Raw genomic sequence first — 15,046 nt, 5'->3', positions numbered from 1 at the left:
ATCTAAATCTACATCTACAACTACAGTGAGAGAAACTAGATGGGCGGTCCAAATGATGATTCATCCTGCCACGCCTACGGTGGGAAATGGCTCTACCATATTCCGATTCTCACTTGCCTTTCTCAACCATATACACCGAAACCACGGTGTATAAGAGAGATAAGACGACCTTACTTTCATTCATCTAAATACAATAAAAAACCGTTTTAGCAGTTAAAATGAGAACAAAAACCCAACATAATCCATGTAATTACTGCCCATACCATAATAGTCGAAAAGATCCACGTCAACAGTCATACCCACTAGAAACCAATCACATCCATACACGTGTCCATCTTCCCCATACTGCCGCTCTACATATACCCTCTCTCTCCCCTCCTTGAAACCACAGCAGCCATGGCAGATTCTTCAGAATTCCTCCACAAGGTGAATTTCTCATCTTCCAGAACCTTCGGAAGCGCCTTAAAATCCTCTTTCAAAGAGACCTTTTTCCCCGATGATCCGTTCCGTCAGTTCAAGAACCAGACCCCGTTACGCCGTACAGTCCATGCACTCAAATACTTCGTGCCGGTTCTCGACTGGGCACCGAAATACAAATTCAAACTCTTCCGTTACGATCTTCTTTCCGGCATCACTATCGCCAGTTTGGCGATCCCTCAAGGAATCAGCTACGCCAAGCTCGCGAATCTTCCACCGATTATCGGCTTATGTAATGTTCTTGATCTGTTCGATCGGTTTCGTTTCGAGATTTTCAGATTGGATTGTGGAAATGAGGTTTTGGGTTATTCTTGTTTTTGCAGATTCGAGCTTTGTACCGCCTTTGATTTATGCGGTGTTTGGATCTTCGAAGGATCTAGCGGTGGGGACGGTGGCGGCAGCATCGCTGCTCATGGCTTCGATTATCGGAAGTGAAGTATCGGTGGTGAAGAATCCGACATTGTATCTTCACTTGTTTTTCACTGCTGCTTTCTTCACCGGAGTTTTCCAGACTGCGTTAGGGTTCCTAAGGTATGCATTGAAGGTGTCGCATCTGACTCGCCCGAGTCGAGTCGGTTTTGGAATTCTCGACTCAACTCGAGTCACCGAGTCGGAAAAAACATGATGGAATTGGAAAAGATGCTTGTCCCACACTCATGGCACACGTGTGATTGATCTGGGCCTTAGCGGACGTTTAGCATATCATATGCCGAAATGCGGTGTAGTGTGGTAGCCAAGCGAGCCACACGTGTATGTTGAATTTGGACCGTTGGAGTTTTTCTTCTAGCCGTCCGTTTTCTCATTCAAGTGTGATCTCTTTGATCAGCTGGCCAAGTAGTTTTTTGGTACAGGACTAGTTCACAGAGGCAGTACCTAATAAATGGTCCATATAAATCACACGTATGCCATCTGGCAGTTGGAAGGCGGGGCCCTGCGTTCCATCATAACCGTGCATCCAGATTCGTGCACACCATGGTTCGGCGATCCAGACCATTGGTGTGTTGCGTCCTTCCCTAAAAATCGGAAACGGATTGGCTACTCCCCTGCCACCAGCCCCGTGGCTGATGGTCGGTGTTATGTGGGCCTCACCATGATGTATGTGTTTCATCCATTCCGTTCATCCATTTTTAAATATCATTTTAGAGCTTGATACCAAAAATTAGAGGAATATAAATCTCTGGTGGACCACACCACAGGAAAACAATAGTGATTGGATATCCACCATTAAAATCCTCCTAAGGTCCACTGTACTGTTTATTTGACATCCAATCTGTTGATTAGGTCATACAGACCCAGATAAATGGAAAAAACAAATATCAGCTTGATCCAAAACTTTATGGCCCCCAAAAAGCTTTTAATGGTTGACGTTCATTCAATACTGTTTCCTGTAATGTGGTCCACTTGAGATTGATATATACCTCATTTTTTGTCCAATAACATAAAATGAACTAGAAAAATAGATGGACGCATGGATGAAACATATACATCATGGTGGGGCCTATAAAGGACCGACCATCAGCCAATAGCTGGTGGCAGGGGAGTAACCAACCGTTTCCGATATTACCTGGGAAACAGCTAATCTGCTCCCATGCATTCTATCAGAACCCTGTTGGGGAATGGATGAGTAGGAACACACCAAATGAGTAAATTCGTGTATATCATATCCCTTCTGGAAATCCGGATGGATATCCTTCTCCCTAACTATAAAGACGTATCTATCTCAATAATATAGAAGTTTTTATGCACTATACTTGGAGAAGCGTGTGTGAATCGGGGCCGTCTATCAGGTAGGACTCCGAGTCATCTAATACAGGTCCTACTGGATGAACAGTCGTGATTCGCAAATGGCTGCCACGTGTACGGTGGACAATGGTTACTATCTTATTATGATAAAGATGCACCCATAATTAATACAACTCCAATAACCCTATCGTACACATGTGTACGTGTGAAATATGCAAACTTTCTTGTTTCGATACATACCCCGCATTTTCTACTTTTTGTGTATTCAAGTAGAAAATTGGGTTAAACATTAAAACATTGGGTGTAAATTATCTCATTTGCTTTTCTAATACGTAAGGATAGGAAACGGATTGGCTACTCCCCCTGCCATCAGCCCCGTGGCTGGTGGTCGGTCCTTTGTGGGCCCCACCATGATGAATATGTTTCATCCATTCCGTTAATCCATTTTTACAGATCATTTTATGGGTTGATACCAAAAATGAGATATATAGAATCTCAGGTGGCCCACACCACAAGAAAACAATAGTGATTGGATATCACCATTAAAATCTTCCTAAGGCCCACTACACTGTTTATTTCACATCCAATCTGTTGATTAGGTCATGCAGGCCCATATGAAGGTAAAAAACAAATATTAGCTTGATCCAAAACTTTTATGGCCCCCAAAAGATTTTTAATGGTCTACGCTCATTCAACACTGTTTCCTGTAATGTGGTCCACTTGAGATTGGGATATATCTCAGTTTTTGTATCGTATCATAAAATGATCTAAAAAAATAGATGGACGGCATGGATGAAGCACATACATCATTTTGGGGTCCACAGAGCACCGACCATCAGCCATTGGCTGGTGGAAGTAGTCAATCCGTTCCCGTAAGGATAGATATTCTCGGACGCGGATTTCCCGCCGAAGCCTTTCGCAGTAAGTTCCTTCACAAGGATGCTGGGTGGGGCCCACTGCAGTGTATGTGAGAAATCCATTCTGCCATCCGCTTTTCGAGTTCATTTCAGAATGCGAGACCAAAAACGAGGTGGATATAAAACTCAAGTGGGTCACACGAGAGGGAAAATTGGGGAAAGAAATTCCTATTGTTGGAACCTTCCTGGGCTCCAATTTGAGGTTTATATGCTATCCAAACAGTTTATAAACACCAAAATATGGCCTGATAAAAAACTTTTATCGCCATAAGAACGCTTCGACAGTTCTCACTGAATGTTCACTGGTTCATCTCGTGTGTCCCATTTGAGTATTGAATACACCTCATTTTTAGTCTCACGTCATAAAATAATCTCATAAAACGTATGGACGGGGTGGATTTCTTACAAACATATCCGTGAGCCCCACCCAGCATCCTAGAGCAGGAACTTCCTGCTAAAGGCTTTAGCAGGAAATCCGCGTCCAGATATGCTCTTTGGTCCATCTGAACTGTACACAATGTCCAATATACATTTCATGGTCTACCATGCACCGCTTAAACAGGAGGCCAACTTCTAGATGGATCAGATCATCCAACCGGTGTGATTTTTTCCGAGTATCCCATTAATGTGTGGGGGACCTAATGGACAGTATCGTACTGTACAAGTGTCTCGAGTGTATGTTTTCATTATATACATGCATGATAGCATATATACGAGAAATGGCCACTGATATTTCATCTCCCAGGCTTGGAATTTTGGTTGATTTCTTGTCACGGTCGACGATCCTTGGGTTCATGGGGGGAACGGCCACGATCATCTGCTTACAGCAATTGAAGGGCATGTTTGGACTGCAGCATTTCACAACTAATATGGATGTGATCTCTGTCATGCATTCAATCTTTACACAAACTCATAAGGTTTGGAAATTTATAAAATCCTCCTCAATAATCAATATCCATTAATTTGAGCTAATTTTCTAATTAAGAGAAATGATCCAATGCTCTCTTATCCATAATCCAATGCCCCTAGCTGTACATTGTGCAGTCTAATCGATTGATCTGGACTGTCCATCAGATGCAGCATATATTTAATTGGATACCATCTTAAAGTAACTCCAATCAGACAATTCTAAGCATCCCATCCATGACCTATAAAATGGACGGCTCATGATCAATTACACAAAAGTGGGTCTAATCAATAATGTCAACCATCCTTCTTTTAGGTCTTACTATGGATCTCTTATGGTTCCAAACAACCATTTCTATGGTGCCTATCATACCCTTCTGAATATCCCCACCATAGATTAACTTACAGACGGATCAGATAATCCGATCAGCATGATCTTTTTTCTTTGGTAACCCATTGCATGTGTGCTGGACCGAATGGATGGTCCGGATCAATCAATTGGACTATCAAAGAACCCCAATGCAACTACGAGCACTATAGCTTACATTGCTCTAGGAACACTGGGTCAATTTCCTCATACCAATACCATAGTGTATGACAATCAGAACCATCCAAACAGTGGCTAACCTTTTTGATGAGCTGATCGAATGAATCTAACCGTTGATGATTGAGATCATGCAATTTGAGAGCTGTGGTCCGTATAACTGGCACTATTTGTAGGGTGTAGATAATTGTTATACTCTTGAGTCTTTGGTGTATGATTTATACACAGAAAAACTGTGTATGACTGATCGACTGCTGTATGATTTTCACTTCTTATTTTGTTTTTACAGTGGAGATGGGAGAGTGCCGTTTTAGGAATTTCCTTCCTTTGCTTCCTCCTCTTCACCCGTTATCTGGTGAGACTTGTGATTGGACCAACGATTTATCGGTCTAGATTTTCGATCCACGGTGGAGCCCATCATATCAAATGTCTGGACCACCGATGGGACCCACATGTATGGACAGATATATACATGGTGACCTATGATGAGAAGGCCTCACGTGCACCTATTTGGACGATGAGGTAACGAAATCCAACCTATTCAGAATGTTGGTCCCACCATGCAGCAAAAACCAGGCCAATACATTCATCATGTGTATACTGTGGTCCATCTGATTTGTGGATTTGCCTGATTTTTGCTTTAAGTGATCTTCACGGTGGGACCGACCTGTTGGACGGGTTAGATGTCACACAAATGACACGTTGGAAACCATACGATAGTTGGGCGTGTCCAACTAGTTGCATGTGAAATGTCAGCTCTTTTTATAATTCCATTAAAATACCCTTTGAATAGTGCAAAATAACTAAAAATACATGCGTATCAATGGATGCAGAGTAAGAAGAAGCCAAGGCTATTTTGGGTATCGGCGATTTCACCCTTGCTGACCGTGATCTTAGGCTGTCTTCTCGTCTACTTCGCACGTGCCGAAAAGCATGGAATACAGATAGTTAAGCTTTCTTATCCCTAATATACACCGTAATGACTGTCTATTAGGATTTAGATAAAACGTGCCCCGCTTGAAAGCTCTTGCACGTGAGATGGCACAACTGCCAGCGATCCTGGCCATTCATCAGGTAGTGATAAGTGTGATGATGCATGTACCGAAATCAAAGTGTACACTCATCTAGTGGTCTACACATTACATTTATATTATCATCCAGAGCATCTTAACAGTGTGACTGATTTGATGAATGGCCTCGATCTCTCACACGTGTCTCATTCAATCGTGAGAACTAGTCACTGCATGGTAGCAGCCATGCGGGCCCCGCATTCTATCAAAATCCCTCTTGCTTTTGGAACTGTTTTGTTGCTATCACTTCCTTGAATTTCCCGATATGAAGGTTGATAGATTCCGTTTCAAAGAAGGATTTCACAACTGGAATTTGCTTTTAGGAAAGTGGAAGTAACCATCGACCGTACACGTGGCGTGTGACTACATAGATACAAAACAACTTTAGGTCCTACCGTGGATGAGGGATATACCCAAGATAACAATATCTGATTGATAGATGTTTGTTGGATTTGGATCGATGATATTTTTAGGTCCAACCGTTCGTTCATTGGTTAGATATCAACGGTCCAGATGCTTTTAGTGTGATCTTTACGGGGATTTAAGTGTAGGTATCTTTGCTCCCATTACCTAAAATAGCAAGACCGGGTGGATTTATCCCAAACATCAAGGTGGCCCTACTTATCTTCGGATCGCAAGAACTTCCCGTGAAAGCCTTTTGCAGGAAATCCGCGTCGGTTTGATTCATGGGTCATGGCCCACTTGATACAAAAACTCCTTTGGAAACGGATTGACTACTCCCCCTGCCACCAGCCCCGTGGTTGATGGTCGGTGCTCTGTGGGCCCTACCATGATGTATGTATTTCATGCATTCCGTTCATCCATTTTTAAAGATCATTTTAACTCTTGATCCCAAAAATTAGAGGTATGTAAATTTGAGGTGGTCCAAACCACATGAAAACAATCGTGATTGGATATCCACCATTAAAATCCTCCTAAGGCCCACTGTACTGTTTATTTGATATCCAATCTGTTGATTAGGTCATACAGGCCTAGATGAACGGAAAAAACAAAAATCAGTTTGATCCAAAGCTTTTATGGCCCCAAAATGTTTTTAATGGTCCACGCTCATTCAACAATGTTTCCTGTAATGTGGTCAACTTGAGATTGGGATATAACTCATTTTTGGTCTAATACCGTAAAATGATCTTAAAAATATATGGACAGCATGGATGAAACACATACATCATGGTGTGGCCCACAGAGCATTGACCATCAGCCATTGGCTGGTGTCACGGGGAGTAGCCAATCCGTTCCCAACTCCTATGGCACACGTGAAGTTTTCAATGGTGGGTGTTTAATCCTCGTGTTTCTTGTGATGTGGTCCACTTGTACTTTGGATTTGTCTCGATTTTTAGTCTATGCCTTAAAATGAGCTGTTAAAATGAATAGTCGGCTTGGATCATACAAATAAATCATGGTGGCCCTGCATAATTTTAAACTTTTTCCTTGCTATCCATGTCAAGTCAAATCAAAGGTCACTGCGTATGGGCGGCTGCCGTGTATTTATGGGAAATAATAATTGTTTATGTACTTTTATTTCCAACAATAAATGAGAAAACAAACACTCCCTAATCTTGAGGTCACTTGTAAATTAACATAGGAACCCTTCTATCCAGTAGCCCCATGGTTTCGGTCTTTAAAAAATACATTTCAGTTCTAAGTCTACGCCCGCTGAATGAACGTACTGGAATAGCAGATGTGCCACTTGGCATGTGATTTTAGTTGTTTAGTGGCATTTTGTTTGGTTTGAAATTCAAGTATTGGTATAAGTGTACGGTGGCAGGTATAGCTAGGCCTTTTGTAGTTCAATTTGTATCAAACACCTATGATCTCAAGAGAACGTAAGTAGTTGTTAATGATTAAAAATAAAATAAAAAATAAAAATAAAATAAAATAGTTCATATGTCTATTAAGTGATCTCTAAATGAAATAAGGTAATTGTAAAGGAAATGATTCATCTCTCTAATAAGTTCTTTTTACCTTTAAATCAAAGTAACTTCTTCTCACCATGATAGCAAAGATGATATGATTCATGCAATGTGAGAGTAAAAGAACTTAATTATATTAATTGAAATACAAGTTTTTTTTATTATTATTAAAAAAGAAGCTTACAAAAATATACCTCAATGATTTAGCATTTACAGCATATATGGCAAGGTTGTAGATCTAAATCTTCCTTGGTCTAGTAACTTGTTTGATGATGAATACAATTATACTACTAAAAAAAAGTATTCCTTGTGATCCAACGCTCTCGGCGTAGATAGAAAAATTACACCACACCTAATTTAGATTAGTTCAATGTAGAGATGTAGATGGACGGAATTATACTACTCTTATGTTAAAGCCAGTCCTTCGTACACGGGTTGTCTTAGTCTAAGATAATTAATTAAAATAAAATTAAATTAAAAGGATAGGCAGCGTTGCATTATAAATTTGATTTCTATTGAGTTTGTGAGGACTTGAAGCTTTTCAATATTTCTCTTATTTATAGGATTTTTAAGCAACAGCTAGAGAAATATTTTCGTAGCCACTCCTCATGTCTGCTGATGTAGAAATAATTGCCTAAACCTAAAGATGATTGTGGCATATCAAGCAACATCACATATGCTAATCATTTATCTTAGGTTGCCCATTAGTTGCACACATCCTACTTCCATCATGTGAACAAGATTCTCTCTCGAGATGCCATGTGTAGGTGATGGCTATCCATTTCTACACGTGAATGTATGTAGAGCGTCATGAAATTCATCCAACTTGACATTATTATTACTATGCTCTTTAAATATTTTCAGCTATAAGGACTTCTACAAAATGCCATGGTTAACCAAATTCGTCACTTGCCATGATCATGTTTCAGACAATACACATTTCGATTATAAGGCCACTTTGGTCAATAGTTGTGTCATATAAGTGAGAAATGCGACACGTGTCTCATAGTTGTAGCGATAGGATGATTTTATTTTATTTTTTAATTACTCATGACTTTATGAATTTTGATTACATTTGGTTGTCAATGCAACCGAATAGATTTTTCATTTATCTTTTGTTGAGATTTCATTGCTGCGTGTCTTCATTTGAATGGTTAAATCTGATGTGATAATTAATATCAGACAAACACATTTGACTCTTTTTTCTCTTGTCAAAAACATCAAGTTGCATCCTCATCAAGTGGACCACACATGTATAATAAAAATAAAAAATGGACGGCTAGAAAATAGTGACCAATAGTCAATATACACGGTGCAAGAAGACAGACATGTGTGCACTGACTCCCCGTGCGCACCATGCCACAGTAAACTCGTGTCTTTTTCGTTAAGAATTTCTTTTTTCTTTCCTAATATATTTTATAAGGTTTTTGGCAGGTGGGCCCATTGAAGAAAGGATTAAGTCCTCCGTCCATAAAATATTTGAACTTTGAGCCTCGCTATCTAAAAGTAACCGTTAAAGCTGGGATCATTTCAGGCATCTTAGCTTTAACGGTAGGGATAATGCTACTAAATGACTATTTTTCTTTTTCTTTTTTATTTACTTTTTAATTTTAAATTTTTTATTATTTATTTATTTATTTTTATGCAGGAAGGAATAGCCATTGGAAGGAGCTTCGCAATGATGAAAAACTACCAAATAGATGGCAATAAAGAGATGGTTGCTTTTGGGCTCATGAACATTGCCGGCGCTTTCACATCATGCTACTTGACTACCGGTACATGGCTCTCACACTACACAAAATCCGTTGTTGCTCATGGGAAGAAATAAGCATTCATGAGAAGATTAATGGCCCACTTTCAATGTACATTTATGGCCACTTGATTATAAGATCTGTCTAGTTTTTGGGTCATGACATGTACTAAGTGGGACTAACTTGATGCACGTAGAGCCGTACACGAGTCAAACCGAGTTGAGCTTTGCACAGCTTGACTCAGCTCCGCCACTAGCTGACATCAGCTGAAACTCGGCTCACCTCGGTCCTCGAGCTTGATTGGCCAGCTCAGCCTGGTTCGGTCAGTAGCTCGGACAGTTCAGGCCAGTTCGAGCCAAGTTCCACCATGGACGGCAGGTTCTGATGTTTGATACTAGATCACTTAAAATTTTTACAAGTGGAATATGTCCTCAATCAAACCTATCAGGTCATGTGCCCACTTTAGGTATCCCGTCGTTATGGAGTTCAAATTATTTTAATTTTTTAACATCTAATTTTGAGGATTGGGGAATACAACCTCAATCAAGCCTATCAAGTCATGGGACCCACTTTAGATATCTCATCATTGTAAAGTTCAAATCATTTCAGTTTTTTGACCTCTAATTTTGAGGATTGGGTTTTAACTTCATGCCATTGATTATTTTCATAAGCTAGGCCATGATTTGCATAAAATATTTTCGCTGAATATCTTATTAAAATTGTGACACCAAAACTATTATTTTTCTGAGCCCATATGATCCATATTTCATACACTAATAAGGCCCAAGTATTGGTGAAAGGATATTTTTTATATTTTCTTCTTGAAATTGTGGCTCTTAGGATAAGGTATGTTAGGGTTAAGAGAGAGTTATAAATTTAAGAATTTTTTTTTTTTAATGTTTTGAAAACCTTCAAAAGAAAGCTAGGGTTTTTTTGTTGCAAGTTATCTTCATCCCTGTAATTTCTTTAAATAGTAGATTGATCATCGCTTTTTACTATGATTTTCCTACAAAGATTTTTCACATAAAAATCGTGTGTTCTCCGTGTGAGGTTACTTAAATTTTTTGTTTTCTCTTGTTTGTTTCAATCCGAATTAAGGTGCTTTCGAGCCAGTTCTCCTATATATCTAAGTTTTTCTCATTATAAAGGAAAAGGAGACATGGACCAACAGTTACAGCTATACGGCTTTATCAAATTACTTAGGTGTTAATCTCAATCAATTTACACATAGTAGAGAGATAAACTCCAATGAGAAATCTCACATGAGCAATGTTCTGATTTTCAGGGCCATTTTCCAAATCAGCAGTGAACTACAATGCTGGGTGCAAGACACAAATGTCGAATGTGGTGATGTCCATCTGCTTGATGCTCACTCTCTTGTTCTTGGCTCCTCTCTTTAGCTACACTCCTCTGGTGGCTCTTTCGGCCATCATCATATCTGCCATGATCGGTCTCATCGAGTACGAAGAGGCTTATCACCTTTTCAAGGTCGACAAGTTCGATTTTTTAATTTGCATGGCAGCATTTCTCGGAGTTGTCTTTGTCAGCATGGACGTTGGGCTCATGGTGTCGGTACGGATCTTCTCCCATGCATTATAAAAAAAAAAAAAGTACCAGCTTGCGAATCACCTGGTTCTTATTGGATCTGAATGTGTGGCCTAAACCCTATTAGCTCCTAGCTGGTTTGGGCTTGGGCTCAGGTCATCTTCCCATTTGTCACTACCAAGGAATATCATTTTCTTTAGTAGATGCTATCATTTCTGGTTCATGAATTGTTGGTTAATTCCATTGCAGGTGGGCATTTCAATAGTTAGATCACTGTTATATCTGGCGAGACCCGGGATTTCGAAGCTCGTGAACATTCCAAACACCAAGATGTATCGCGATGTAGAGCAATATCCATCTACAAACGACGTGCCGGGCATTCTTATTCTAGAACTGGGATCACCCATCTACTTCTCTAGTGCTGGCTACCTAAGAGAAAGGTTAATGCTAACAACAAGAATCCTGGGTTGCAGAATATTGTAAAACTCTAGCCCATAGTCTAAGGGCATGAATCAAAGTCCAGCACAGCCCATGAGCTAAATAATAAGGCTCTTGATTGGCCAGTCCCACCATAAAAATAATCAGCCCCACCAATCTAAAAATGCTGGGCCAGCTGATCAGTTTTATCTATTCTGCATTTAAGAAAATGCAAGCACATTGTTTAAAAACTGGGGAGAAAAAAATTCGACAACTCAGTCAAAACTCGTGACAAACACCGACTCCACTCGGAACTCGGTAGAACTCAACTCAACTCAGCATAGCTTGACATTATATATTATATTTTAAAATATTAAAAATTACTGTGAAGGGGCTGATAAAGCATATGGGTTTTCAAGGAAGTCATCCGAGTATTCGAGTTGACTCGACTCGACTTGGTTTCGACTCAAGTCGAATTTTCGTAAATTTGCAAGCCCAGGTCTAGCCCAAGTAATTAATGGGCCTTGAATTCAGATTTGAGGGCCCAAATAGCCAATTCAGCCAAAAGTGGGGATGTACTCAAGCTAGTCCAGGCTGGTTTAGCCCATTTGTCACCCCAACTGAGACACCCGTCTAGGAAGTAAACATGCCATGGCTTCCTCCATTTGAAGGTAATTCTAAGTGGGTCCAGTTAATCTGTTTATCGGGTGGGCCCAGTTCCCTTCGCAGTTGAATCCTTTGGTAAGATTCGTCGGCGAACGCTCACCGTAGAACTCTTTTAATTTCTTTTGTTACTTCCTTCACACTATTCTTATGTACATTCCACACAGGATTTTGAGATGGATCGATGAAGAACATGAGAAGATCACAAATTCTGGCGGAAATGAACTGCAATACGTTATCCTAGATATGGGCGGTAAGCGTTAAGGACCTCAAAATTTCTGTTCAGTCAATGGAAGAGGATGCATGCTAGGAGATGATCTATTGTTTAGTTCATGCACTGAATTGTTAATAAACTCATCGCTGACATCTGATCACGTTTAGATCAGTGAGTTGTGGAGCCCATCGCATGCTTTAGGAACTGCCCCACCCAAGTGGACCACCTAACCTTGTCGATGTCTTAACATGATCAAATGGCAGTGATGAGGCACATACATCAAATTGTCAGAATATGTGATCATTCCAAATTTCTTGAGATATTTAAGAGCCATCATTAAGATGATAAGCTTATCTTATTATATATCATAGGGGTGACGTCCATAGACAAGCCGGGCATCGAAATGCTGCATGAAGTCCAGAAAAACATCCATAGAAAAGGGATCAAGGTATGATATGCAACTTTCTTTTAGTTGCAATTTGGTTAGAGTCACTTCATTAGACTAGTTACTGATATTATAATCCATAATAAGGGTGTCAATGGGTCGAGTAGGCCCGCCTGGTCTGACCCATTTTCGATGTGGGTTCAGGCCAAGTTAAATTAGAAGTGGTTCACATGTGGTTAGAAAATATGGCCCATTTAAGTAAATGGTTTGGGCTCAGGTTAAACCCTATTTGACTTGACCAGACCCACTCGCATAGGTTATCAATGGGCTAGGCCAAGATGACCCAACTTGACCCTCCAAAACTCATAAAGAAAATAATGGAATTTTTAAGTATTATGCAAGTAAAATGATCACATAATATCAACACTACTGTAACTTTTGACAGTGTCGCCCTCAGTGGGGCCAGCATGACATTTTTCTCCATAAAATGTGATCTGTGATATTAGGGTCAAAATTTCAGGCAGGCGATCCCACGTGGAATTATTAGGAAGGGACTCAACCAATAAAACCTCCCAAACTATTTGTGGGGCCCGCCATGTTGCATATATTAAATCCATTCATCAAATGCATCCCATTATGGGCATATTTGGTTTTTCCAATTTCCAATGTAATATATGCAAAGTAAATGAGTCATCATCATCATTTCAAGGTGTTTGTTTAAATAAGAATTATAGCTCATAAATCAAGAGTCAAATAACCCTCCGAACAAAACAAGTAAAAAAATTTTGAAATTATTATAGTGATATTTGGGTAAAACAAACAACTAAAATAAAACCGTCATTAGAGTCAAATATAAGTGATGTTACCATACAATTACAGGAGTAACTAATCGTTACAAATTTCTAGCTATTTATCATTGTAATTGGAAAACCAAACATACTTAGGTTTAAGTGATACACCAAAAAGTTAGGCCACTCCAAAATTGTCATGAGCCATAAATTGGAAATACACTCCTTCCAAGTCTAACTTAGCTATATCATGATTTGGTTACTTCCACTTTATTGGCCTAACAATTACAATTCAATTCAAAAATAGATTGATCAAACTCACCTAAATATTTTGTTGGTTTACTTTCTCAGATGGCATTAACGAATCCCAGAATTGAAGTCATGGAAAAGTTTCTATCCTCTAATTTCCTGGAAACATTTGGAAAGGAATGGGTGTTTCTATCGGTAGCGGAGGCGGTCACAGCGTGCCGGTTTATGCTTCATGAATCAAAGCAAAAGGGCTTTGCAGGACTCAATGATCACACCATAGCAGTTGATAATGCTTAAATTATCAAGGCCGACTTGTATCCATCATGCTAGATCAGGAAGTGCCGTTAATCACCCAATACATGATACATGGTGGTCAATCTAGGCCTTCCAACTAATGGGCCTTATATATACATGGCCCACAGTTGAGAATCAAACTGATCGGATCATCTTTACCATAAGTCTGTCATGGTAGCTAGATTCGTTTTCGTTTTGAATGTTCATTTAAATGCCTACCCATTTGGATTGGATCATAGGGTGCGAATGGGTGGCCCACAATCTAGGCCTTTCAATTGTGGGCCACCCATTCACAGACCCACTAGATGGATGGTCTGAATCCACTGCCCACCTAAAACTTAAGTATTGGGTGACCAACGTGCACTTTTTGATTGAGCATGACAAATGGAAGAGCTCTAAATCATATATGTGTGTGTATGTCAATAACTATGATTAGCAGTTCCCAATCAATAACAGTAAGGGATGTTTTGAAAGGGAGCTTTGTTGCATGTTATGTTGTAACGTTTGGATGATCCAACTAATAAGAATAATAAAACTCCATCGTGTTTAAATCATATGTATATTATAGTGAATTATTGCCCATAAACTCTAGTATATCAAATTTCTCTCTCTCTCTCTCTCTCTCTCTCTCTCTCTCTCTCTCTCTCTCTCCATGACGGCCGTTTCATATGTACGATCTGACACTTTCATAAATGATACCGACCATACATTTTGTAGGCCGTAGATGGGACAGCTAGGATTATCATACCAAAGTGAATGTTGATAGCAATAGTAAAACAAAGATTAAGCTAAAGATCTCTGGATATGAATACGAGATTAAGCTAGTATTAAGATGTATGGTCCAGAGTCACGATCGAATTATTTTTTGTCATGATTAATCGAAAGAGACCATCCAGTAGAATGATAGGAAAATGTAGAAGAGGTGGAAGATCTTTAAAGATTTGTAGAAGATCTCTAGATATGAATACCAGATCTTAACAAATATACATGAATCCACTCATATATTTATAATTTATAAAATGTACGGTTATACATAAATATCCCACTCTAAAGCTCTCCTTTAAGTTAGAGCATGGACATGAATCGTGCCCAGCTTGCAACATGCACTCAGAACACAGTGAATATCAGCATGAGCCACTCATCACATACAAC

At 39.6% G+C, this 15,046-nt stretch overlaps 1 protein-coding gene across 2 annotated transcripts; it reads left to right on the top strand.

Moving 5' to 3' along the window:
* The first annotated feature begins 362 nt into the window (after positions 1-362).
* LOC131223375 (sulfate transporter 3.1-like) lies at positions 363-14,448 on the top strand. Of its 2 annotated transcripts, XM_058218784.1 has the most exons (12): positions 364-709; positions 801-1,008; positions 3,883-4,054; positions 4,877-4,942; positions 5,421-5,534; positions 9,023-9,139; positions 9,237-9,363; positions 10,625-10,911; positions 11,134-11,324; positions 12,132-12,217; positions 12,550-12,626; positions 13,703-14,448. In XM_058218784.1, the coding sequence occupies exons 1-12, from the start codon at positions 397-399 to the stop codon at positions 13,895-13,897; spliced, it is 1,953 nt and encodes a 650-aa protein (XP_058074767.1). In that variant the 5' UTR covers positions 364-396; the 3' UTR covers positions 13,898-14,448. The 2 variants fall into 2 exon arrangements, with proteins under 2 accessions (XP_058074768.1, XP_058074767.1); XM_058218785.1 differs by lacking the exon at positions 4,877-4,942 and having other exon boundaries at positions 363-709.
* Positions 14,449-15,046: the final 598 nt, after the last annotated feature.

The sequence above is a fragment of the Magnolia sinica genome, chromosome 13 (assembly GCF_029962835.1).
Source record: "Magnolia sinica isolate HGM2019 chromosome 13, MsV1, whole genome shotgun sequence".
NCBI classification, from domain to species: Eukaryota; Viridiplantae; Streptophyta; class Magnoliopsida; order Magnoliales; family Magnoliaceae; genus Magnolia; species Magnolia sinica.
This window is presented reverse-complemented; position numbering and strand designations above follow the sequence as displayed.